Source organism: Rhea pennata, chromosome 2, assembly GCF_028389875.1.
Source record: "Rhea pennata isolate bPtePen1 chromosome 2, bPtePen1.pri, whole genome shotgun sequence".
NCBI classification, from domain to species: Eukaryota; Metazoa; Chordata; class Aves; order Rheiformes; family Rheidae; genus Rhea; species Rhea pennata.
In genome coordinates, this window is record NC_084664.1 from 137,978,082 (window position 1) to 138,005,390 (window position 27,309).

The 27,309-nt window shown below is 37.4% G+C and overlaps 1 protein-coding gene across 1 annotated transcript; it reads right to left on the reverse strand.

Annotated features, from left to right (window-relative positions):
- Positions 1-1,648: 1,648 nt before the first annotated feature.
- DCAF13 (DDB1 and CUL4 associated factor 13) lies at positions 1,649-27,298 on the reverse strand. The gene is made up of 11 exons (XM_062568309.1): positions 27,113-27,298; positions 25,581-25,780; positions 24,303-24,410; positions 22,676-22,765; positions 22,391-22,546; positions 21,576-21,653; positions 16,853-16,935; positions 15,076-15,240; positions 11,638-11,773; positions 3,775-3,938; positions 1,649-2,932 (listed from the first exon to the last, which is right to left on the reverse strand). The coding sequence occupies exons 1-11, from the start codon at positions 27,180-27,182 to the stop codon at positions 2,845-2,847; spliced, it is 1,338 nt and encodes a 445-aa protein (XP_062424293.1). The 5' UTR covers positions 27,183-27,298; the 3' UTR covers positions 1,649-2,844.
- Between the last annotated feature and the right edge of the window lie 11 nt (positions 27,299-27,309).

Genomic DNA, 27,309 nt, shown 5'->3' on the forward strand with positions numbered 1-27,309 from the left:
ATTTACTCCACGTGCAACTTGAGCACACATACATGTAAAAATTATGCATCCATATTTTTATATAATAATTTAGGTAAATCTAGGCAGCTCATTTAGGTAACTCCTTTAAGGTGATTAAGAAAAAGTCAGGTCATGTGTCTCAAATCTTTAAGGAAAAAAAAAGGGAAAAAAAAAAAAAGACTAAGAGTTCCACCTCCTTTAACACAAATTCTGCATCTCTTCAGTGATGGCCTATGACAGACTTGTATAAGACCTTCTTGGGAGCACAGAGCTGCCACTTAGCAACCACTATATCTAAATAAAAAAAAAAAATTCTCTTAAGTATCATGGCATTATCTATTTTTGGTGTACAGCCACAAAGTGTTGGAGATCAGCTGTAAAGGTTTACAGAAGGAACTTTTTAACAAGTCAACAGAAGCAAGCGCAACAAAATGCAAGTCCATGATGAGGGCTCCTCTAAACAGACAAAGTGCAAACAGCACCTGCAGAATCCAGACAACTAACTTGCAACTAGAAAACCTCAGTGAATACCTGTATTGATTTTACAACTACTATGTCCCTAGAAGTCACAGTAAGACTTGATTTTGGAAAACAGACTTTTCCCTGGAATGCTAAGGGAGGGTGTCCCACTTGATACAACCCTGCTGGATGACAAGGCCAATCTCTGTACAAGACCACATCCACTGAATTTGGAAAAGGAAAGAATTCATATCCCAATACACTAGCCTCTAAGTACTCTAAAATAAAGCTTTAAATTTATTTTTTTTTAGTGCACTGCTAAATCTCTTCAGCAAGTTTCAGTTGACCTTAATCCTTTAAGTTGCTCCACTTGTTGGCCTGTTTGAAATCAATAATATAAAAGCTCTTTGCACATCCAGAGATTCTTTGGCCTGTCCATTCAGTGCAGCAGAGCCTCATAGATAATGTACCTTATGGTGACCAAACTAGCTCCAGAACTGAATGCTCTCTAGCTGAATTCAGAATTTTGCACCCAAGCCAATAAACTCTAAGAGGTAGAATTTGTTCACACCAGAGATTAAGATGACTTAACTGCATTACTGGGATCCAAAGGTCTGAAAACAAACCAACAAACAACTACACCAACTCAACTTCAATTGAAAAAGCTGAAAATTCTTGTCAAAATGCAGAACATAAGCCTGGCTTTGCAAATTGTTCAGGACTCAGTACAGCTGTGTCGCAAGCCATACTTTGGACAGCACATTCTCCCTCAATTTTCTCACTGTTCCAGGAAGGAAGTAAACTCCACTTGGCAGAGAGTGCGCAGCGCGCCGTGTTAGTACAAAGGGCACATTGCCAGCACCATTTTTTTCCCTGATCTCTTCCACTGCTTCTCATCATCCTACAGATCTCCAGATCTGCTTCTTTTCCTACCCATAAGGTAAGTGAACCAAAGATTAAAAGATGCATTACAGCTTCTTATCACTAAATGGCTATAATTTTGCCATAATAATCCAGGAATCTTGTCCAGCAGTGCTAGAAGAGACAAATGAAAGAGTAAAGAACTACAGATGCATATGCATCTACATATATATGCAGATATATATACATATATAGATATATTAAACAGGATGCTACATGAAGAAAAGTGCTAAAAGTGGTATTTACAAAGTGAAAAACAGAAAATAAGTTAAATTATAAAGTTTATTCGAATAAGGTTCATAAAATACTTTTTATGCATAAACTTAGGGGGGAGAAAATGTGATTACAGACTGCATAGTAGTGCAAAGGCTGGAAAAAAATGCTTTTGTACAGAAAATATTAAACAACACTAAAAGCAGAAGATGCCTACCAAGAATCTATCATAATATTTGTGGTCATTAAGTACCTTACGTTTCTGAAAGATAAAGGCTTCAGCTTAAAAGGCCTAGCTGAATTCTGGCATAGTTTCCTGTTCTTCTGAGGACCTTTGTATCTTCAGTAAAAAGCTAAGTCTAGCCCACTGAAGGACAGGTAAAGCATTTCTCGCATAAATAGTGAAAGTTTTGGGCTGCAGATACCTTTAGAAATGTGAAGCTTTTATTTTTTAAATACAAAATTTAAACAGGAAACTTATAATAAAACTCATCTAAAGAAGCTTTTGGGTTTCTAAAACTTGGATGAAAGATGACAAATTGTGTAAGCTAAAGAAAAGTTATTATTCAAGAACATCATTATTAGTATTAGCAACTTTAACAGTCTTTGAAGTTTTTTCAAGTCTTGTTACAATAGTTAAGAGCAAAACAAAACTCTAGATGTGTTCACAGAGGTCTGACAGTCGTACTGGATTTCTTTTTAAAAAGAAAATTGTACGTTGCTCTGCAATAAATATAGTGCAGTGTATTAGTCATTTGGAATAATCATGATCTAGCCTACTGCTTTATAGTCACTTTTTTATTTCATTAGATTTCTGTAAAAAGTCAGTGTAAAGATACCTAATTTTAAGACTCTAATACATGAAACTAAGTTATTTGCAGCTGCCAATTCTGATTCATGATCATTCTTCTTTTGAAGGAAAGGTACCAAGGAATAGAGCTGGAGCTACTGATATCCTACCCCAAGGATCAAGTTATCTGCTTATATCAAAAGGGGAAAATTCCACTGAAATAAACAGAGTTGGACCCAGTAACACCAGCTGTATGGATGTCAATAAAAGACTCGATGTCAATTCTCAGGGCATCATCAGCACTCAAAGCAGATGATGACCTGAGAAATCAGAGCAAGTGCATGCACAGAAGAAAAGTAATGTCTCCAGAGCCACTGTCTTACCAGTGACCCTCAAATTTTGTACAGTGAATTCATTTGAACATTTGCTTTTAAATGACATTTTGTAAATGTGCAAAACAATCATTCCACTACTGCCACAATGTGTTTCTTCTTCTCTGAGACAAAAGGCACAGATCCTGGTTTGCTGTGCTTACGACGATTCTGTTCCCTAGAAACAGAAAGAAGAAAAATGAAATTGAGCAGTCAGCACGAGAAGAGTTAAGAAATACTAGTTTCCTCCTTAAGCTACTACTGGAGATAACCTGCAACTTTAAAAACAAACAACCCCCCCCATAATTACTCTGCTTTTATTAATCAAAACCAATGCATTTCCTCCTTTGAAAGGAAGGATTGTCCTTTGGGGGCAGGGGGAAGGAACAAACAAACAAAACAAAACAAAAAATCCAAGCTTTAAAGTTGGCTAATTTAGAAAAAGTTTTACATTGAACCTTTTTCTCTGCGACACAGTTCACTTGGTTTTTGTGTCAGCAGGGATTGCTGCTCAAATTGAGGAAAAAAATGACTAAGACCCATCACTTTCTGTTTTAACTGAGAATTTCATGGCAACAGTAAAGTATGCCACCATCCTCTCCTTGAACTCCAATATGCCAACGTTCCAGGTTACTGAAGATTCTCATGCTGATGCTGCAGTCTGGCATTTAAGAAAAACCAAAACCAAAAACCAAACCAACCCTGTTCCTTTTGCAACGTTGTGGCACACTGCACACAACACAGCATTGTGTCTCCTTCCAACTTGATATTCTCTCTTATTATTTCAGTAAACTTGGACACATAGCCAGTCCTTTTTGCTACTGGCACTTGACTGTACTTCCCTTATAACTGAAGGCTAATCAATACAGTATTTCACAATCACTTAATTAGATGGTTAAAATTAATTCATATTTCTTCTTCTCATAGACTGTAGCTCCAATACTGCCATACACTGCTGCTACAGCATTAAGTGATGCATTTTATTAAGATAGAAAGCAAAGCCAGAAAAGGAAGACATACTTTCGCCTTCGAGCTTCTTTCATGATACGTTGTTCCTTGACTTGGCAAAAGATACTTTTAGGCAAGTGACGGTGCCGAGCTATGCGTCTGATCTGTGGATGGTACTGGAACTTCTCCTTCAGCTTCTGATTGTAGTTCATAGCTGCCTTTTCTCGGGGTGCAAGCTATGTGGGGAAAGCACAACACACATCCTCAATGTTAGAAAAGAGCAGGGATGGAACTGACAGCATTTTCTCTACAAAATGAAACTTTAAATCTCAATTTAAATATCTTTCCTCTATCAAAACACTGCAACCACAGAAACTTGAAAATGATGGCAAGCAAGTATTAGAAACCTACAGCTTTTACAGTATCTCATTGCTCAAACACAACACATTACCACAATTTCAAAGTTCAGAGAAGTAATTCAGCTTACTTCCCTAAGATCTGATTTTAATGTGCTGTAGATAAGGAGAGAGAATAGAAATAACTGACAATAAAACCTTTTTGATGAGAATGTTTGCTCTCCTAACTTCTGCTGATTAACAGCTTTTGCAGTGAAACAAAGATTCTCAGACATTTTAATCATTAGCCAGTATACGTACAAATGCTATAAATGAATTGTCTTGATATAAAGCTTTATAAACAGCTCCTTCCTGGCCTACATCTTGCCTTGATCTATTTTTAAAAAAAGTCCATTAGGAAGCACAGTATACATATGATATTGCATGTATTAGCTTGCTTGTATGCCATATGGGGAGTTCCAGCTTTTGTCATGCAGCTAAAATATCTTAGTATTTCAGGTACTTGTGATAGAGGTGTGTTAGTATTACCACAGAAGAGACTTAAATTTATCCAAATTTTATCCATAACTTTATTAAAAGTTATGTCTGAGCCATCACTAAGAATGAAAAGTGAAAGACCCCCATTTCTCTAAGTTAACCTACAGAGGAATTACTTCTGAAAATATGCATGTTTCCTTTGGTCCTTATATATCAGAAGAAAAAATCTCACAGTGTTGTATTTTGGTTTAAAGCATGCACTGCTTCATGGGGCATGTTAAGTTCTAGGTATTTTCAATTTTGTTTTATCCGCAGGAATTTCAGTTGACTTACTTTCAGACTTTGACCAAAGCACTCCTAAGCTACTTAGGATGTGGCAGATCTCTTATTAATCTGAAAACCCTATCTCTTCCTAACCTCCCCCTACAAACAGAATCTGTAACTCCAGTGCTTCAAACATCTGAAACTCACTCTTATGTACTGGCACAAGTCTTCTGCCTTCCTTCCCTTAGCTTGCACCTAAAGTCTTAGAAACATAACAGTAATTCAGACAACTTTTATTAATTCACCTTTACATCTGACTCCATTTCACTAATTTCCCAATTTCTGTGAAGTATCATGAGAAGGCAAGACCTGAATTTCTGACATTAACAACAAAAGGAGACTCTTAGAGCAAACAATGCTTGTAAATTCCAGCTACTTTATGAAGCATGCATTTTTTCAGCAGCAATTGGCTACTTTTGTTCTGGAAGCCACCTTTAAAAAGTGACTTCTGTTGGAATAGATATATATATTTTTTTCAGAATTTATGAAATGTTCGGAAAGCAAGATATTAATAAAATGGATGGCAAAGTAGTTTCTCCTTTGGGACAATAAAGAAACCAGGTACCAGATGTAGAGCTGCCACTAAACTCATCACTCAGAAAATTCCTATTTATATATCAAAGAGACAGATCTATTCTTATCCTCTGTTTTTCCATATATGTTTATTCATTAAAATAAATCTTTCTACTTTACTTGCCTTTATCATAATCTCTCAAATTGCAAACAAATAAATTCTACAATCCTAACCCACTAGCAATATACCCCATGCCCCCTTTAGTCAAATTCCTCTACTGAGTCAGGCTGAATAGCTGGTTCACTCTCAGTAAGTCCCAGGTGTTCCTACTCTGCAGAAAACTGCCAACATAATCCAAATTAAAGAGCTTTTATTTTAATTAAATGCAATGATTTTTCTTTAATTTAATTTAAGAGGAGCAAATTGCTGCTGATTTAATGTAACCTTGATGATTCTGCAGACAGAGGTGAATCTGTAAATTAAATATACATCCAGGATATCTTATTTAAAAATTAATATAGATGAAGTGGTGATTATGTTTGAGTCTGTTTCTGTTTTTACACATAATGTAATGTGTAAAAACACATCTATCTGGTCACTTCCAACTGCAAATAGTCAATGCCCCATATACAAGGCAGTGCTATGTGTACCCTCATCTGTATAGTGGTAAAAGAAAATCATGTGTAAATGACAAGTTAGTATCCATTTATCAAATATACCAGACAGCCTAGAAAGCAAACTGCAATAACGCAATGAACTCCAATTTCTCTCTTGCAAGTCATTCTACAAAGGTCAACCTGAACGGCACAGGAGAACAGCATTACTTCCCATAGCGCTTTGTGCTGGAGAAGATTCTGTAAAAGCAGCACAAATTAGCAGGACTAAAGACTTTGTTTATAATGACTAGAATACTCTACAATGTAATAAATTGGGATTTATATGACATCACGAATGAAAAACATATGACGTGTAACTCAAAGGTGATGTGTGACTCTTCATACGTTCAAAATGCAAATGTGCAACCTCCTACAAGGAAGAGAGAAAGGTTAGGTGGCAAAAAGGCTATTTGTGCCAGTACTGAAGCAGTACTTCACAGCAAGCATCTAGAGTGAATAAAAGCGGGAAAAAGAATCATAAAACTTGCACAAATTGTCAGTAATACAAAAACATGTCCTCAAGTAAACAGTCTACACCTTTTCTTCCCGCAAGGTAATAGAGGGTAGTTATTTTCCCCCTCTAAGTGAAATGAAGGTAAGCATTTTCCCAGAGCTCTGACTGAAATGCTAAAATCACTTAACAAATCATCCTCCCTTTAAAATGGAGTATATTTTTACTGTACATGTATTTAAAAAATTAAAAATACTAGTCTGCAGCAATTCAGCAACGGAATATGCAGGGGCTGTTATCTATCCTGCCCAGGTTGCCCTTCTAAATTAAGTCAGATAAAGCACAGATGCAACATATTTTTAGGATGCAAACATATCCAAGCAGTTTTCCATATCACAATTTGTCTTTAATTTTTTTTCTATTGCTCTCCTGAAAATTCCTTTCTAAATTTATTGCTATGAAGATTATTACTCATTGTTTCACTGAATCAAAAAGGATTCTTCATCTCTAAATGGAGACCACAAAAGAAAAGTAATGTAGATGTTAAGAGCTCAAAATCATAGCTAAAGGGATGAAGCCACATGTGCATTTAATCACAAACCAACTCACTACCAGAAGAATGCCACGTCACACAATATCTGGTACTGCCAGTTTTCAGCCTTATGTCAAAAAATGGAACTTTTTACTAGAAGACAACTGAAAGGATACACAATTACTTAAGACGGTTTTGATGCTCTCCTGCTAATGCATTTTGCTAGATCAAAAACAAGACTTGTAGTTTCATCCAATCTTTTTCAATCCTTAACTCAAAAGCTATTAGGTCTGCATCTTGTAAGAAAGCAGTAAGCCTATGTTCCACTACTGTTACACTTACTTCTCATACTAATGTTTTACACTTACTGGAATACAAAGCTTTCTTAGGAAGAAAGCTTTCTCGTTCAGTTGTCCAGTATTCTGTTCTAACCCTTAAGTTCTTTGGAAAAGTAACAATATCAAATTTTGTTAGCCGTTACTCCCAGAAGTAATAATCCTAAGCATCTAACACCATATGAACCACAGATGTGGAAAATAGTGTCTTAATATTTTGAAGAACAATACAACTTTTTAAAGTTTTGCTGATAGTTCATTGCTACCACTACAGTTTATAAAAACCTAACATAGCCCTTTCCTTGTATCAGTTAGATGAATTCTGTTTTATTAATGAAACCTATTCTATCAGTGCTGCTTTTCCAGCATTTTTACTCATATGAAAAGCTTTCTTCCCCTTTTCCTTACAAGGCAAAAGCATTCCACCTTTTAGAAATTCCAAACCTCTCCAAGGTCACAGTAAAAAGAGCATACTTGCATACTTAACAGGTCAAGTTTTATATATAACAAATGAACAGTCTGGAGTATCTTATGAGTCTTATTCATTCTCATCTTTATTGTTTGCATATGCAGAGCTACAGATTTATTCCTTTAAAAAGAAAAACCTATAAAGCCCTATTTACCTTCATGCTGTTACTGAAAAAAGCTAGACTTTTATTTCAGAAAATATCTGAGCACTACATTGTTTTAAAGCAACCTCTGCAGCAGCTCCAACAAAAAGATTTGTTTTTTGTTACCCCTACATAAAACCCATGTAGCCTTAATTGTCAGTGCAGTAGAGACACAGCACGCCTCTGGCTCCTCCAGAGACTCTGATTCTTACTTTAATGTTTCACTGATTTTAAATAATGAGTGCAATGCCAAATACATTAATAAACCAAGAAAACATGCATGTCAGAACTGATGACTGCTTGGGTAGCTACAGTTCAGAAAGTACAACTTTCCAACTGCATAACTATTCATCAGTCAAGTTGCAACATATACTGTATTCAATCCAACTTCCTTGGAACCAAACAATCTTGAAAACAAGACTAAGTGCTCACCAAAGAAAAGAAAATGTTCATTAGCATTTTTACTCTTCTCTTTCAGAATTCTGGTCTCCACCCACCTCCAGCCCAAAAATATCCATCCTGGAATACAATGTATTACAAGATGTTGGCATTTTATTAGGAATACAGTGACCTTTGGATGAGTCATTCAATCAAATTTTCTCTGCTAAGAAAAATAGCAGACCCAAGCAACTAAGCATTTAAGACATTCTGACACTTGCGACAGAATTACTGAATGTTCAGCTTTGAAAGTTGAAAATGTTCAAGAAAATGGAAGAACTGGACATTTATAAAATGAGCAGGCACATGTCTATGAAGATAAGACAGCAGTCCTCTAAAAAAGGAAGAACTTGTGCTAAATAAAAACAATGGAACCTAGTAAATAATGTTTCAAGTGCTAATGCTTAAGAATCACAGAAACTACACGACTGGATCAAACAAAGTAGTGGCACAGCTGGCTGAATGCAAGTGACACTTCCAATGTATATTCAAGAATCTGAGAAGTCGTAATGATTCCACCCTAATCCTTAGTAGCAACAATTACTCTCTCAACACCTGAAAAAATGGATTTCATAGTTACTATAAAAATATTTTTGGAAGCACTGTAGCAGCTCTGGACACTTGCAATTTCTGTATCTTGCTAAACTCAAGGCCTCAATGGCATCACATTGAGCACATTTCCAGAAAACATATGAGGTAGTGAAACATTATTTGCTCTTATTTTAACATAATTCTTTCCAAATTCATTAATTCTGTTCATGTGAAATTAGTAGAAATTTCAAATCCAGTTTTTCGATATAGATTATTATGTCCCTTGAAATTCCTTCTCGTATTTCTTATTTTTGGTTTCTTAAGGTGACTTTTATTTTCCAAATAGTTTGGGTTTTTTTTTTTTTTTTTTTTTTTTTTTGAGATAGGACATCTAGCTGCCTAAAATATTCTAGAAAACAGACCAAAAATTACACTTAATCTATATGTTATAGGTAACTCAACTCAGTCCTATTGAGATTTGAGGGCCCAAAGTCTTCATTAGAAATGCTTACAAACCCTTACACACATGCATGTTACAAAAGCTATATTAGAATGATATCATACTAGCAAAACATAATCCTATGCACAACCTCCAAGAGACATGTCAAGCAGAAACAACATGTTTAAAAACTGGAAAAATATGGTCAGTCAATTTTGTGTAGGATTCACCAAGAAGTCAAGGACCACAAGAGTACCGATCTGTAGACCATAACAAATACCCTACAATCATGACTGGTAGTGTCCTTTTTGGAGCCATCCCCAGACAACTGTCAGTGATGCAGATACTACAGAAAAGAGCAGAATGGCATTTACCAATCTACTTTTTGAATGCTTGAACCATAAGTTAAGCAGTCCTTTTGGTATGCAATATTTGTATTTTACAGAAGTAATTGGTTTTGCTCATCATTTCACAAATCTAAAGTATCCTCACACTTCATAAGAAAGATGCCAATGCCATCTAATAATAGTCAAGAGAATGAATTTTCTGTTTACACACTAAAACATTAGCAATCATCCTATATGAAAAAGATGTTTTATATATTGTGCTCACCACCTCATCCTTCACACAAAAGAGAGTAAAGAACAGGCAATTTGTTCTGGAACTGCATGGTAGAGAAAGACAGCACTCTCCTTCTGTACTAGGTATGAAGATGGTGAATAAAGAGTTTAAAATAAGATGAAAAGGGTGTTCCAGTAAGTATATGGATACACCAACAAATAAATAGGTGGTATTTCTGCCTAGTACTGCACCATTCAAGCAAATTCAACATAAAAACTGAATCCAAATGTGAAGTCCATAGTGAGCATTGTCCAATCTGTGAAATTAGCAGGTAATGGGATGATATCTGAATTTTAAATCTTTGACTGAAGCATTCATGGATAAATCCCACAAATCAGAACAGAAAGAAATAGCATCATAAACACAAAAGAAAAGTCAATGCTTTTAAGAAATTAAATTTAAATAGTTGTTTTCAACCACAGATATTGTATAGGCTATAAAGGTTTTTATCTGTAGCTCTATAGCAAGGATAAGAAAAACAATAGGATTTTCAAAAATCTATAGGGGGCTGCAGCTACAAATACACCCACTGTTTTAGCTGTGCTTTCCCACATCCAGCCCCTCACACTGCAAAACAGTGCATGGATTTTTCCCATTGCACATTGTAGCCCTAGTACTCATAACACTCCCGTTCACCTGTCCCCTCTCCCAGCTCCATTCCCCTTCCCTCTTAATGCAGATACTATCACTTAACGGAGCTTCAAGTAAGCACAAACAGCCCCAGCCGTAACAGTGGCGTGGATCAAGGCCCTTAACTGTACAATATCCTTCCCCAAATTACAGCTTCCTACTCCTCTCAATCTTTTACAATATCAAGTAGGAATTCCTCCAAGCACTATTTGGCAGCTATGCTGACACACACAGAAGCAGCATTGTAAGCATCTCCAAAATGCTCTAACAATATAAAGCTATGCAAAGGAATTATTCCCAGTGGGCAAAGTTATCAAATTTATTCTGCAAAGTTATTCTGTACTTTTTAACAGGACCGTATAGATGGACATATGCAAGTGATAATTGTAATAGCACATTTTGGCTTTATCTATACATTAACATTTGACCAAGTGTAACTGGAAAAAAGTATCTATTAGACTGAAGTCTACTACTTGCCCTGTTGGTATTTATACAGGTGAATGACAATCCTGGTTATGCATCAGTGCAAATGATCTATTCTACCGTGCATTTGCTTATCACAGTATGAACTGGGCAAGTAACTGTTTCATGTTATTCACAGAACATTTTTAAAAGTAGTGATCCTACACTTCAGTAGAATCACTTGTGCATGGCATGCTCCCAGAATTTACCGCTTTCTCAGAAGTGCAAAGGGATGAATTCTCACCTGTTGCGCACACACAGAAAACTCTAGTCTAGTTTACTTTGAACTGATAATTATAAACAACAAAAATCACCTTGCATAGCAATAATGAGGAATATAATTTGTCATCTGCTTAATATTAAAACCTGCAGTAGCTGCAACATGAACTTTATGTTATGCACAGAGTCATGTTAGTTTTCTAATGAAAAATGTAAGATCATAGTTTGAAATTTCACTTTAGAAACAAAAGTTTTTAGAAGTTTAATAGGTTAAGTGGTTGTAATAAAAAACCTCTAAAACACAGCCTGTCATGCAATAACAAAAGACAAGTCTCTTACCACTCCCAGTTTTTCAGAAGCATTAGCCTTCCAAAGACGAATATTCATCTCATCTGAGCCACACAGAATGTATTTATTATCTGAAGTCCATTTTACGGTAATGACATGCTGCATTCGCTTTGTATGATATACCTCCCTAAAGCAAAGAAAAATATTTTAAGATTTTTTAAATTGCTTTTCTTAACATTATCTTTCAAATAGCATAAAGATTTCTGCTTAAATTAGAATATGTATTTTTCTGACTTTTAAACAATATTCTGATTTTTTTTAAAACAAGGTGTCAGATCTTAAATTATATCTAATTATATTTATGCATTATATTAATACATATGTCTATAGATAGGTATTTTTATAAATTCAAATATGATATGCTGGTTAGATTGAGAAAATACCACCTTTTACAAATGCTTTAAATAGTGCTCTCATAGAAATTACATTAAATAGCTAATAAACCACTCTTTTTCAAACAACATACCAATGGTATACAACATCACATCAAAAAGTACCCATAATATTTTTCACTAATATGCTATTATAGTAATCAAGCATTACTGAATGGGACCACATAAGAATGGGTGCCAGAGGACTGGCATCACTACTGCGAACATGAAAGAAAACAGTAAGCATTTCACCTTCAGCTGTCCGTTTATGAACATGACAATGTTCATAGTCTTCATTGTGACTTCCCTCCTTTCTCCCTAAAATATATTTAATTTCTGCAGATAAGACTTTTGCTCAACAAGTGCCAGCACCTGCTGATTCAAATTTTACATGCAGAAACATTTTCCATGTTTAAAAGAAATTGTCATTTGAGTTTTATTCAGTATGGACCAAACAGAGGAAAAAATATTACTCATAAAAAGTTACTAATTCTACTATAAAAATATAGGACCCAGGATATTTTTGCGTTACATTTTTTAGTTATTTTATTAGTGTTCTAAAGGTCAAGAATAAAAAGTCCTAAACTGTCAGCTACTACCCATTCCTTGGGCATGCAATTGCCTGCTATTACTTACTTCTTGTGCGTACTGGTCATGCACTGCAGCTAAAAGACCATTCTCTCTTCTAAATCAGTTATTTTTATAAATAAAATCCAAGCAGTATCAGAAAGGAAGCATGCACACAAAGCCTATTTGATAAGCATGAAACAACTAGGCTGTGGCGGGGGGGTGATGAGGTTGTGAGAAGGACAGATGAAACCAGTAAACGCCCTTTCATAAGCTTAACCCCTTTCATAATTCACAGTGAAGTGATGTTCTACAAGAACAGTGTGAAAGACTGAGCATAAGTACTGCAAAAAATATTAACACTTGCAGCAGGTTTTTACTGCTGCTGGTGTTTTATATTTTGTATGTACATACAAACTTTTATAAGCATTTCTATGCTTACTTTAATTTTTACTATTTTACTCAATAACAAAAACATTTCTTTACCCACCCTTGGTAAACTCAAGATTTTTTTTCTCTCCCTACTCTGAATGTTCAGCCTTTGTCTCTCCTGCTACTATCATCACGAGTTATCAAATGTCATTTTCAGGGAAAGGAAAAAAATATAAAAGTACATGGCTGAATAACAGGAATCCTTTGTTTAAAAAAATTCACGGATCTATCTGGCTCCATTTACCAAGAAATTACTGAACTTACAGTTAGCTTCATGACAGATCTTACTTCTTATGGATATTGATTTTCCAAATCTTAAATTTTATTTAAAAAATAAAAATAGAAAGCATTGAAAGTATAGAGTTTTTCAAATTGTTAGGGGATCAAAAGTCCAAGTTAAATGGAATATAGTCAGGATCTTTGCTGTGTACCCCTCAATTTTCCAAAAGAGATCAGATCTTCTATTTGGAGCCCTTTCTCCATTTCATAGGATTAATTTCAACAATGTAATACTGAGAAAGCACAGTTTTTTAAAAAACGCAAGTTTCCTAGAATGATCTACTCAGCTTATATGAGTCCTTCATCTGCAAGTTTCTTCCTCTCTACACTTGCGGCAACCACACTGCCAAAAAATGTCTTTTCCTTCCGCAAGACCTGTCAACAGCCTGCTACAAACAGATAAAGCCTTTCACTGTGGCATGATGGGATTTGCTCAGTTTTCCCTCAACTGCAGCACTGTGCTTTAACTTTGCATTTCAGGAACTTTATCAGGTGCTTCAGTAAACATTAGTAAATTCTTCCACAGGAAGAAAAATCTGATGAACACAAGGGCTGCTATCACATTGTTTAACAATACAAGAATTAAAAAAAGAAAGGAACTACAGTTTAAAGTATTTTTGCAGGACAGGGAGAAAGCGAAAACAACTTGTAGATCAGTTACGAAGGAAAATGGAAACAACTTCTCTCAATCTCTGCTGATGTATGGAAGCATACAAACAGCATACAATATATTTCTTCCCCAATTAATATTTCAAAATCCTAGCGGAAACAACTCAAATTTAAATGAGTAGTAGCATTTTTTTTAAAAAAAGGAGAAGAGGGAGGGCAACTTAAAAATGTAAAATAAAGTTAAGAATAAAGAAAAAAATGGAAGGTCTGACAGAGAATAATGAAGGCAGGACTATGAAGAACAACTGATACCAGACAGACTTGATAACTTGCTTTGATTTTCATCAAACTGAAAAAAAATAATAATAATGGAGCACAAAGTAGATCAAATCTGAACTTCAGCAAAATATTTAATATACTGCCTTATGAAATCTTGTATAAAAAACTAATTCATACTAAGCTGCATTCAAAGAACTGTCACATGAGTCAAATCCTGGTTAACAAAGCCTGAGCAGAAGGTCTTGTGAGGTCTCACAAGTCTTGTGAGGCACTACAAACACTAGTGATAACAGATACAGTACAAAGAAAACTAAATGCATTAAAGATATAGAGAGGGAAATAAGATGGGATTCATCCTGGTAAAATATAAGAACAACAATTCAGAACTGATGTTCAATCTAGTTGGAAAGCAATAACGTCAAGGAAAGTATGAGGCAATAGAAAAACAAAAATACGGATTTGTAGAGTATTAACTAGGAAAACGCTAAAGAGGAGGAAGGAAATCTTCCACTTGTATATATAGCCAATGTTTCCTTAATAATACAACCTTCCCTTTGGATATCTTTGAATCAAAAAGAAACAGAAGATAAAACCCAAACACGTAACGTGTTTGAGAAATTTTACCCACAAGATTTTGCTGTATTTTTAATCCAAAATTGTAATATCAGTACTGCTACCTGTTAAATGAAAGTTCTGTTCTAAAGTATATTCCAAAATTATCTGTCAGCTGCATGAACCATCACTCTCAAGTTATACAAAGAATAAGATTTTAAAATTCACAGAAAGTGAATGTCTCAATGAAGATGTTAATGACTGAATTAAGAATTTTGAGGACTAGGGAGGAAGGCCATAGTGGTGCATGAGAGCAAAAGAGGTGTAAAAAACCACTCACCTGCTGTGACCTTTGTCAACAGGAAAAATGCGGATAGATTTATCAAAGCTGGCAGACACAAATTCCTTCCCAGTGGGAGAATAATCCACATCAAGAACAGCAGACACGTGATCCATATGCACCATCACAGGGGATGCAAGATAGCGCATATCAAAAGTATACAAGCTTTAAAATAAAAAGACCAACAATGTAACATCTTAACATCTTCAGTAATGAGCACACTTTTAGTAAACAGCTACTTAAATCATGTACAAACATGCTTAAGGATAGATCCATATTGAAAACTGTCTAAAACTGCTAGTAACATATGAAAAGAAAGGAAGATTTATTACTTTGGGCTTGACAGTGGCTTTAGTTATTGGACCAGATCTAAGTTTCTTTTTCTTCTCTCAAAGGACAGACAGGACTCCATTACTCCCTTCAGCATCTGTTCTTAGGTCACCGACCTAATCTATTTCTCCAGCCACCTGTCCACCTACCAACTCTACAAGGTTTCTAGATCTTCCCACACTGGAATCTTAGTAACTCAAAGTCTACTGTGACATTCCCATGTGGTTGGTTCTCTTTCTTTAGAAGGTCAGCTGGGCAGAGAATCTGCAGGAGTCCAAGAAAAGACTGATCCCTCAACACATGGAGCTAATGGTTCAGTAGAGCATATAATCTGTAGAAAAGCATCACATTAAAAATAGCTACACAGTTTCCTTGCTCTTAAGCACTGCAGAGCTCTGGCAAAACAGATGAAGTTTGTTTGCACTTGTATACAAGTTCAATGTCTTCTATACAATAGTTAACTAGCCTTTATTACTTTTTCCTTCTTTATTCCTTTAGAAAATAGATGCTTTTAATCAGCTAACACTTGCGGGTGTGCTGTTGATATATGCACTTACCATTGCACTCATACTAACTGCTTTAGTTTAAGAGGACAGTTAACTAACACTGACAGTAACAGCTACCATTTTTAGTTTAGTATGAACAAGAAAGCAGCTATGAACAAATACTTTAGCTAGGCTTACTTTTCCATAATCAAAAATAGGCAAAACCCCAATATATTAAATTCAACACTTGCTTTCAAGGTCTGGGCCAGATTCCATTTCTTTGGAAGAACAGCCTTAAGATAAGCAATAAAACTCCTATGTTCTAGAAGACAGCAGTGATCTATTGTTAGATCACTGGCTTCCTGGAAAAAAGTATATAGAGCACATTTTGCAGTGGCTTAGTTTCAGAAGCAACTTTTCTCAATATCAGATTAGCTATTCAAATTAATAGTATTTTCCAAAAGTAAAAATGTGTTCTAAGACATTGAAAGGATAAGTATTAGAGTTTCTGGAACTGTTTCACAACAGATTAATTTTATAGAAATGTTCCCATCAAAATAGCTGATCAGCACAAGATATCAAGCTTCATGATAGCTGGCAAGAAAATAAACACTTACATTGCCTCAGGTTGGAGCAACAGTGATTAATTTCTAGGTCTCTTTGCAGCTATGCTTGCATTCATTCAAATGCATTTTTCTTTTTATGATAGAACAAAAACAGTGGCTATTTTTTTTTGTGGTAAATTACAGTGCTTTCTCCATCCCTACTGAAATACCTGCCAAGAGGCAGCTTACCATCAACTTTTTAAAATTAATGAGCATGTATTTTTTTAAGATATTACTTAAGTAAATTTACTTAAACTTTTGAAATTTGAGTTAAAATATATACATAGTAAAATGATGATAAATCACCAAGACACAGATTAAAAACATGATAAGAATTATCAAAAAGCAGGATCATACTTGTAGTCTTCATTTGCTGCAGTGAAAATGAAAGCTTCCATGGGGTTCCAACACAACGTATTTGTCCTCATCTTCAAGATGACCTGAAAGGTATTTATACATTGCTGCCTTGTTATAGGTAATAAAACACAGGCTATGCCTCAAATACAAAGCTTCTTATACCACTGCAGACAGGTAAGCCCTTTTTTTCTCTAGATACGGAGTTATAGCAGAGGAACAGCAATATATATTTCCTTAGCAGTGTTAGCACTCAGGACCTCCTATCCCTGATCACATACTCAATGCTTTGTGCAATGCTGCAATTAAATTTTTTCTCTATGAGACATTTTGGAATCAAGTCTTCCTAAGCTGTCATTTACCCCAAAACTAAGATGCCAACCTGAAACCTTCAGGAAAACCTCACTTCTCCATCATATTTACAGGAGCCTTTAATTAAGCATTTAATTAAGCCTGTTTGTTTATACAATATCTATTTCATCAAAGGATGTAAGCATTTGCAAAGTAATAATATTTCGATGTTCTCACAATTTTTCCTATCCCTTTGTTATCTTATTGCAGCAATTACAGTTTATGAATTCTGTAGGCTAGTTGCCATTTCTTGTTTTTCTGAGACGTGCCAAGCAGTGTTTGAAATAGTTACTACAACATAATTTACTCACCACTGTCATTACATTAGCAGTGAACTAGTTCCTTCACATTCATAAGATGAAGCAGATGGCTACAAAGAGGCCAGCTCGCCTTAAAGCAGAAGCAACGTAGCTGATGATTGCCCTAATAAGACCCTTCCACTCTGCTAACAATGGATGAAACGAGGTATTAGGAAGCAAAATACTGGATGCTTCCAACTTGGAGGACTGCAGTGGCAACAACAGCTGGGAAACCATGATAGAGGGCATGGTGGTACTCATCTGACTACCAAAATGACACAACAGGTTTGGCTACTTTGGCTCTTGAAGATTTCAAACATTGTATTTAAATGTAACTCCCATAGAGTATGCCTGACAAAGTAGATGAATAATTAGAGTAACTTATTAACAAACAGAACAACTTCAGACAGGATTTTCTATAATGCTCCAGACCAACTATAATCTTACCTGAAAATTCTGAAATCCTGAAATTTTGGAGTTTAATCCTACCATACTCAAACTTCATTTTCATTCTCAAATTACTATACCAAACACGATAAATTTACATGCATATAACAAAATGCACTTGTGCAATTATAACTTTTAACATGATAAACAAAATTTCAAAGCTAGTTACAAGTGATGACATCTACTGCTCCACCCTCTAAAGGAACTGTGACTTAATTAGTGTGTGCATATTCTCACATTTCTCATTCTCCACAAATCCTCATTTTCTAGATTACAACTATTTCTAGGTTCAATACCAAACGAAGTCTACACTGCAGAATACTGCGTATTTCCAGAAGTTACATGCATCCAGAACTGAACGCAATCAGATGTTTGAAATGTTTTCTACTTCAAAAAACAGATTTTACTGAAAGGATAGGCTGTGTTTATGCTAGTACATAACTAGGATTTGTTCAGGTTTCAGTATTGTTCTTCTAATAAACTCTGCATGTACATCTGGAAAGCTAACAATCAAGGAAGTTTCTTGAAAAGGAAGAGTCCATGCTCTCCTTCTTCCCTCACAGCTTTTTTTCCCCTGAGACTATAGCAGTGAATTTATTTCACCATCATTATTTGCATTTAAAATAGCACCTAAGAAAAGGATGCCCTGTACAGTTCTAGCATTACATTCAGTAACAGCCACATACAACAATCTGGGTTGGAAGTAATTTAAGTTGTTGTAAATACATTAATAATGGCATTTTGGAAATTTATTTCACCATCACTATTTGCATAATGTGTAAGCTGCTTTGCTGATCACATCAGGAATACAGCTGTACTAGGAGCAAGTGTCTCCCCAGGGGCAAGGCACCTCTTTAGCACCATCCTTCTCTTGGGAGGTACAGAGCTCTTAACTTTCAATGCAGAGTCAGACCGACATTCAGCCTGTCTCTGCACAGAACAACTATTCCCATCTCAGCAGAGACCTAGCAGAAGCCACTGCATCCACAGATGCAAGCAAGTTTTGATTAGCGTTTTGCTCTTATAGCAGGAAATGCGCCTACACACACTGCTTACTAGTTACACATGAGATACATAGCTTTATATAAAAATGGTATGTGTGTATGTGTGTTTAACATTCAAATAGACTCAAACATAGTTCACAAATGCTCAAACTACATCCTTTTAACTTCTAATTGCATATCTACAGCACTGGCTGATTCATTTTTGCATTCACATCTCAAATTCGACAATTTTTTTAAGGTACTCTCTCAGTGGTGGAAATGAAACTTCAGCAAAACTTGTTGGTGCACACAGAAAGAAATACTGTTATGCCAACAACATTCCTATTGTATGACTATTTTAAGTGTCATTACAGTATTCCAGCATACACTAGCCCACAGTCATTGTAAATAGTGTATCACATACCAGAAGGATACTCTCGCATATTGACAAGCCACAACACCATACCTCAAGAAGCAAAATTGTTAAGATACTTATGGGGCTCAAGAAACACTGATTATGAACCAGTTTGTCAATGCTTGCATGCGAATTATTGGTTTCTTGTTTTAAACAAATACATACATTCTCTTAAAGATGAGCCAGAATTTTCATGTTACTGGTAAATACCATATATGAATATGGAATCTAATTTTGATTTCACTGCAAAGGATTTTTGAAATTTTTATACTAGCTGCATAGGTTTTATCATGCAAGAATGGAGCTCATGAAGGATATATTCATGGTTTGAAGATCACCAACTGGTGGGGAGAGATGGGATTCACCTCACAAAGCAGGCCACATTTGCCTTTGCAAACAGGTTAGCCAGCCTCGTAAAGAGGGCTTTAAACTAGGTAGGAAGGGGGGGGAGGAGGGGTGTCATACAGACAGGGTAGACAACAAAACACAAGTTGGGTTAGGGGGCCTCCAACGGGTGCATGCAGCTGGGGATGTGCGTTTGGGTCATGGCTATGAGGGACCCCAGTACACCCTTCCGGGAAAACCTGCAGGCATGACCGCCTCTTTGAAATGCCTGTACACCCATGCACGCAGCATGGGGAACAAACAGGAGGAGCTGGAGATCTGTGTGCGATCGCAGGGCCATGATCTCATTGCAGTCATGGGGACATGGTGGGATAGCTCCCATGACTGGAATGCAGTCATGGATGGCTATGTGCTTTTTAGGAGAGACAGGCCAGGGAGGCGAGGTGGTGGAGTTGCTCTTTATGTGAGAGAGCAACTGGAATGCCTAGGGGCAGAGGGGACAGAGTGCCTCCTCAGCAAGTTTGCTGATGATACCAAGCTGGGAGGAGGGGCTGACACACCTGAGGGCTGTGCTGCCATTCAGAGAGACCTGGACAGGCTGGAGAGCTGGGCAGAGAGGAACCTCCTGAGGTTCAACAAGGGCAAGTGCAGGGTCCTGCACCTAGGGAAAAATAACCCTAGGCACCAGGACAAGCTGGGGGCTGACCTTCTGGAGAGCAGCTCTGCAGAGAAGGACCTGAGAGTGCTGGTAGACGACAAGTTAACCATGAGCCAGCAACGTGCTTCTGCAGCAAAGAAGGCCAATGGTCTCTTGGGGTGCATTAGGAAGAGTGTTGGCAGCAGGTGGAGGGAGGTGATCCTGCCCCTCTACTCAGCCCTGGTGAGGCCTCACCTCGAGTACTGTGTCCAGTTCTGGGTTCCCCAGTACAAGAGAGACATGGAGCTACTGGAGGGAGTCCAGCAGAGGGCTACAAGGATGATCAGAGGGCTGGAGCACCCACCCTATGAGGAACGGCTGCGAGAGCTGGGCCTCTTTAGCCTGGGGAAGAGAAGACTGAGGGGGGATCTGATCAACGTGTACAAGTACCTGAAGGGAGGGTGTCAAGGGGACAGGGACAAACTCTTTTCAGTTGTCCCGTGTGACAGGACAAGAGGCAATGGGCAGAAATTGAAGCACAGGAAGTTCCGCCTGACTGTGAGGGGGAATTTCTTCCCTGTGAGAGTGACGGAGCACTGGACCAGGCTGCCCAGAGAGGTTGTGGAGTCTCCTTCTCTGGAGATCTTCAAGGCCCGCCTGGATGCCACCCTGTCTACCATGCTGTAGGTGACCCTGCTGAGCAGGGAGGTTGGACTAGATGGTCTCCAGAGGTACCTTCCAACCTTACTGATTCTGTGATTCTATGATTTTCACACAGAGACAAAAAAAAAAAAAAAAGAAAGAAAGCTTGTGAAATGCTAAACAAGGCTCTCCAATGATCTGAAACAAATGCCTTAGAAGTTAACTTGTTTCCTTCTGGCAAGAGGAAAAAAAACAAAAAACAAAAACCCCACCGCGCACGTGTGCACACACACACACAACGCAAAAAATGAATATAAAGTTCTTATTGTGAAAATGCTGTCAGGTCAGGCACTTTATCAAGAATTACAACAGAGTGAGGGTGACAGCCAGTTGGAACACAAAAGACGGCCTTTTTAACTCTGCTTGGTTTAAATTCCAAGATTAACTCAAACTCAGCTCAGAGACTCAGTATGAGCAAACAGTGAATTCACAGTTCAGAGTTTCCCTTTATCTTCAACAATACTTACAGACTATTTATGTATTCTGTATCATTATCACTGCCACAGTCTTATATTAAATCAAGACAAAGAAAGAAGAAAAATGTTACCTTCTTTAATGGAGTTGATTGTCTCATATCATACAGCACAATATTTCTGTCAGAAGCACAGCTTCCTAAAAGGTATGTCTAAAAAAAAAAAAAAAAAAAAAAAGGTCAATTAATTTCCCTTTTCAGTCCTCAAGTAAATATATTCACAGTTCTTTGCGTACTGTTAATTATTCAGCCCAAGCATTTTAAGTAGCTTTCCCAGTAAAATTCAGAACCCATCCAGTCTTCCCTACAAGTAACAAGCACTGCCTCATATACATTTCACGCACCCACAAGCACAGCCCACCCAAAAAATACACAGGAACTATTATAGAAGATCAGAACAGATTCAGTTGTTTGCTGTGGAGGGCGAGAATACTCTGTCAGAAGGAATTACAGCAGAGGATGAGATGAGAGCTTCACAGCCACACAGTTAACTACGCTACATGATTGAAGTGCATGATATGTATTGTTATGGGGTAGAAAAGAGACTACCTTACATCTTTCTCCCCTCCCTCATTAAAAGAGAAAAAAACCCCAAAGAAACACATGGCATCTATCAAAGCTTTATGACTGTAACAAAATTACGTGCGTATGTGTGTGTATCTATTTATATAATTAATTATATATTTAATACACACACACAGAGAGAGAGAGAGAGAGAGAGAGAGAGAGAGAGAGAGAGAGAGAGAGAGAGAGATGCACTCTCCTCTATATGTTAAAACACCAAGAAATTTACTTTTGGAAAAAGCAGTTAAATATAGCAGTAATACAGTTTTAGACCTTACACTGATCAAGAAAAATACTGATATTCTAATATATAACAGAAATATTACCTCAATTGGATTAAATTTTACACTGCTTATGCTATCAAAACCCCACGTCAGAGAACACATGGGACTTGTCCTTTGTTCATCCCAAATGTCCACTTGATGGCCACAAGTGGCAAAAACAGCTTCTTTCCAGTGGTGATCAATTCCTGTATAAACTGTCTTCAAAACAAACAAACAAAAAAGTATACTTAAATATGTATGTATGTTCTATTATAGAAAAGATCAACAGATCATTCTATTCAAAATAACAGACATGGAAAAAAAAAAATCAAAATTAAGATTTTCTACCTTTCCGAGAATTGTATGAATCGGTTCTTCTTCTTCTCCATATCCTGGGCTCTCCATTTTCCATTGCTTCACAGTTTTGTCATCACCAACCTGGAAATATTGGAGAAAGCAAGAAAGTATGTACAGTTTTACATGAATTTATTCTGCTTATTTGAATTAGTTTACTTTGCAATAAAGAACAGGCAATCTTTCAAAATTAAAAAGAAATAGTCTATATCAAAGTAGACTGTTTCTCTCTTGCTATTCACTGTTCCATTTTATACCTCTAAGTCAAGGATTAGTTCTCATTGTAACATTTTACTAGAAACTTAAAAGGTACACCCTGAAGATTTATTTTCAGAATCTGAAACGGTCATGTCTGCACACACTGCTCCAGCATCTTTGTATCTGACTGTATTAAAACAAGTTTTGCTTGATCTTCACACACAAATTTTTTTGTGCTAAAAGTTTATTTAAGCTTTATTTAAGCATCAAAAAAAAAAAAAAATCTGATCTAGTTGTCACATTGGATCTTTGCCAGTCTTCAAAAGAGATACTTCCAGGGCTGAATAGCAAAAAGGTGAGATGAAAAGATGACTATTTTTTTAGACTACGTTCTGCGATTCTTAAATAAAAAGAGTATCCTACACTGCAAATTATCTTCTGGAAGTCATTCGGTGGGCATGCAAACTGTCAAAAGGTACTTTCCACTTGAGTTGCGCCAGTTGCCTGCTCCTAACCCCAAGCTACCTCTCAATTCATGCCAGCAGAAGTTTTTGCCTGGCTATGCCATGACCTGGATCAGAGAAACTGGATCTAGCCAACAAAGAAAGTTAGCTATACATATTCAGCTTCCTCTCCTGACAGCACCAGTTCTCTTTCTTCTTCCCCTCTCCCAATTTTCATGTAGAGAGAATGTCAAAAGGGGTTCAAGTTGGGTGTCATTTAGACTTTCCTGCTGCAACTTTCCCTGCATCATAACTAATGCCCTCATGACCTAGTATCTACTTCAGAAAAAATATACGTTTAATAGTTAAGATAGCTCTTACGTGCCTAGCACATAAGAAGCAAAACCTGAGGACTTTCTAATCTTCAAACACAATTGTTTTTACTGTATCATCTTAGAATTGTTTTAATGTAAAAAGGAAAACAAATTATTTCTAAACAGTTCACCTGTAACAGAATCAGTTCTGGTTGATATAACTTAATAAGGTTTTATTAGCAAAACCTTATTCAATATAATTACTCAGTTGGAACGATCTTTAATTAATTAGTTTATCTTTCATCACAGAGAATTCAAACACTTAGAAAAAGAACCATCTACACGTTTTCCAATGAATATAGACTATCTACTCCTTTTATATGAATTTACTAAAATTTAAATTAAATGGCCATCCTTTAGCAATTATCCAGTATTTATCCTTTCAATACTCTTCAATAACTTAAGTATCATAGCATCAAAAAAAAATTCATCAGAAACAGAACTGACAGGTTCACATGGCAAATTGAATAAACACATTCAAATTCTAAAATATCTGATATTTAAATATTCTACAGCACATATTACAGTAAGTTGCTCACTAGAAAACAGATGGTCAACAGGTGCTCTGTATTGTTAGACTGTACTAAGGAGACACATTATACTTACAGTAAAGAATGAGGTACCACAGAAACGGGCACACATCCCTCGCACAAAGCCTTCATGGGCTTGTAAAGTACGAATACACTGTCGTTTGGTCAAGTTCCAAATTTTAACCTGTTAAAAATGGAAAAGTATTCTATTGTTATTTAATTCAGTTTTCTATGGGCCACAATTACAGTTTATCATTCAGGCACAAGAGATCACTCACATTATAACAAAATGCCACAGCTGACTTGAACACTAGCTAGATTTATAATGTTCAAACCATGTAATAATCCCTTTAAAATAAAACAAACAAAAAAAGATACAACTCTTTACTTCCTATTCTCTACTCCTTCCTCCCCCAAACTGTACACTTACATTATTTTTGCATTCCCTTATTTTTTTAAATAGAAATCTTGTTAAAAGTCAGTAGCAATGTTAATTTTAGCAAAGATATCCCTTAAAGAAAAAGACACAAGAAAATAACTTTTGGAATCAATATAACGTTTTCCCTCCAGCTGCTGTATTACATCCTAGACGCATGTCTACCTTTCACAGAAGTTTCTGTTTCAAAACATTTGGTTTTGAAACACCAGCTCAGTTCTATATGTTCTATAAACACTGGAAAGTGACCAGATATTGAGAAGATGCACTCAAAACATACAAGTACTATCAAATACATAATATAAGTGTGAGAGAGGGCAGAGAAGACAAACTGCTTTCTTCTGCAAATGGCACATAAAGTGTCCTTGCCTGCTGTTCGTAATAATTATGTAAAATATCAAACAGATATACAGTTAGCATTTCTGGGGAAGAGGCTAAATTATTATTCCACAAAGCTTTTGAAAATGTGCCTCTTCCCCCTAACTCATCCAACTTCATGTCATCTTCTGAATTAGCAGCAGTTCAACTTCAAACGCAAAAAGCCGTAGGGACCACAAGTTTTAACATTCATTGCTCTATGCCAAGAAATTCACAGCTTACCATAAGCTTCTAGATTTGTGTAAACACTTGCACCCAGTTATGACAGCCCCTTCTCACTTCCTAACTTAAGACGAACTATAGAGCTGAGAGCTGCTTCCTAAAGCTTTTTGACATTCTTTGCATGCTGGAAGGTCACAACGTGCAGTTTGAGAAACACTGTCCCAAACTGGATAGTTTGCCCTTTTGATAGAAGTTACAGTATGATAGCTGAACAAAGACATAAGAGAAAGAAAAAGAGCATAAAAAAAAGAAGAAGAAGAAGAAGAAGAAATAGGAAGAAAAGGACCTTGTTTGAGGTGGTTTGTAACTGCAGCTTACCTCTCCATCACAAGCTCCAGAAAGCACTGTAGACAAACTCTTTGGGTGTTTGGTCATGCAATTAACTCCATCTCTGTGGCCATCAAGAGAGCTAAGAAAGGGTTTTGCAAACACACGTTCTAGCTTTGTTGCATTCAGAGCTCTTATGTATTCCCGTGGAACCTCAAAAGGATGCAATACAGGATCATAATTTCTTGGAACTGCAATAAAAGTAAAACAGTCACTACTGTTACATTCCAATTAAACAACTAGGAAGTGCACAGTTTACAGAATCACAGAATGGTTGAGGTTGGAAGGGACCTCTGGAGATCATCTAGCCCAATCCCTCTGCTCAAGCAGGGTCACCTAGAGGTAGCTCAGGACCTGCATTACTATGAACAGCACCAATTATTGTGCTACTTCATGCACAACAGAGCTGCCTACCTCTAATTCAATCAATTAACAAAGCATATGCAGTTTTAAATATCATAGGTCTCCTCTGCTCAAAATATTACTTGATTTAGTGACACCAAAGTCCAGAATCTTATACCTGCTCTGATAAAGGACAGTGAGTTTACAAACCTTATTTATGAACTATTTTTACACTAAGTAGAAATTAAACCTCATTTATATCATGTTATTAGAGATGAAACTGCAAGACTGTGTAGAATCTGGTTTGATAGAATACAAATAAAATATCTCATATCATCTCATCTACCAGGCTAGAGTTGCTGCATCTAAAATGAAGATCTAAAGTCTGCAAGATTTTGCTGATTCTAGTAAGGAATCATAAGTAAGTGCCATAATGCAAAAAGTGGGGTGAGAGCTACTGTGACTGAAACATTAATAAGTGCAAAGGACTGCTAAGAGTGAGTAGCAGGGTGGTTAGAAAAAGAAATCCCCCAAATCAAAAAAACTCTCTGCAGTCCAATTTTCTCTGTGTTTTTTAAAGCGTGTCCTGATATCTTATGAAGCTCCATTTCAGTTCAGATAACACGATCACAGCCCTTTTTCGCTATAGAGGTTAACTCACTCCAAACTCTTGGAAGAAACGAATACTCCAAACTCTTGGACGAAACGAATACAGAGCTTGTTATCAGACGGTGCAGGACATTAGAGAAAACATCAGGGCATGGGCAGGGGAGTTACTTAAGCATTTCAGAGGCGAACATTAACGCCACTAGCTAGCTCCCAGACCCACAGCCGCCGAGATAAGCGACGCGCGGCGCAGCGCGGTCGCAGTTTCCCCGCACCCCTCCACCGAGCGCCCAACGGTCCCTCCAGAGGCGCCCCGCGCCGGGCGCATGCGCAGAGCCCCGCCCCCCGCGCGCACGCCGCGCGCCCGTTACCGCCTCCTCAGCCGACCCGGCGCGGCCCAGGCCGGCAAGGCGAAGGAGAGCTACGGCGCTCGGGGGCCTCCGCGCAGCGACCTCGACGCATCGCGGGCTGGGAACCTCCCCCGAGGGGGCAGCCGAGCAGCGGCGCGCGGCCGGCGGACGCTCGAGGCCCTCCCCTGCCCGTGCCGGCGGCACGCGTGCCGAGCCGCCCCTCACCGCGCTGCAGGTCCAGCTTGGTCTCGCGGACATAGTCGTCGGGGTTCCGGCTCAGCACTTTGACCCGCATCCTCCCGCCGGCCGCAGCCGCGCAGGCAGGCCCCCACTCTGCTGCTGCGGCCGCACCGGAGCGGGGATGGAGCGGTGGCCGCCTCCGCCGCGAGCAGAGGCGCCGACTAACCAGCCCGCTTCCGGCG

Coding starts and splice junctions, on each gene's coding strand:
- DCAF13 (XM_062568309.1), bottom strand. CDS start 27,182: ATGCGGGTCAAAGTGCTGAGCCGGAACCCCGACGACTATGTCCGCGAG. Junction 25,781..27,112: donor CAAGCTGGACCTGCAGCGCG/GTGAGGGGCGGC, acceptor CTTTTATTGCAG/TTCCAAGAAATTATGATCCT. Junction 21,654..22,390: donor TAAAATTTAATCCAATTGAG/GTAATATTTCTG, acceptor TTTTTTTTTTAG/ACATACCTTTTAGGAAGCTG.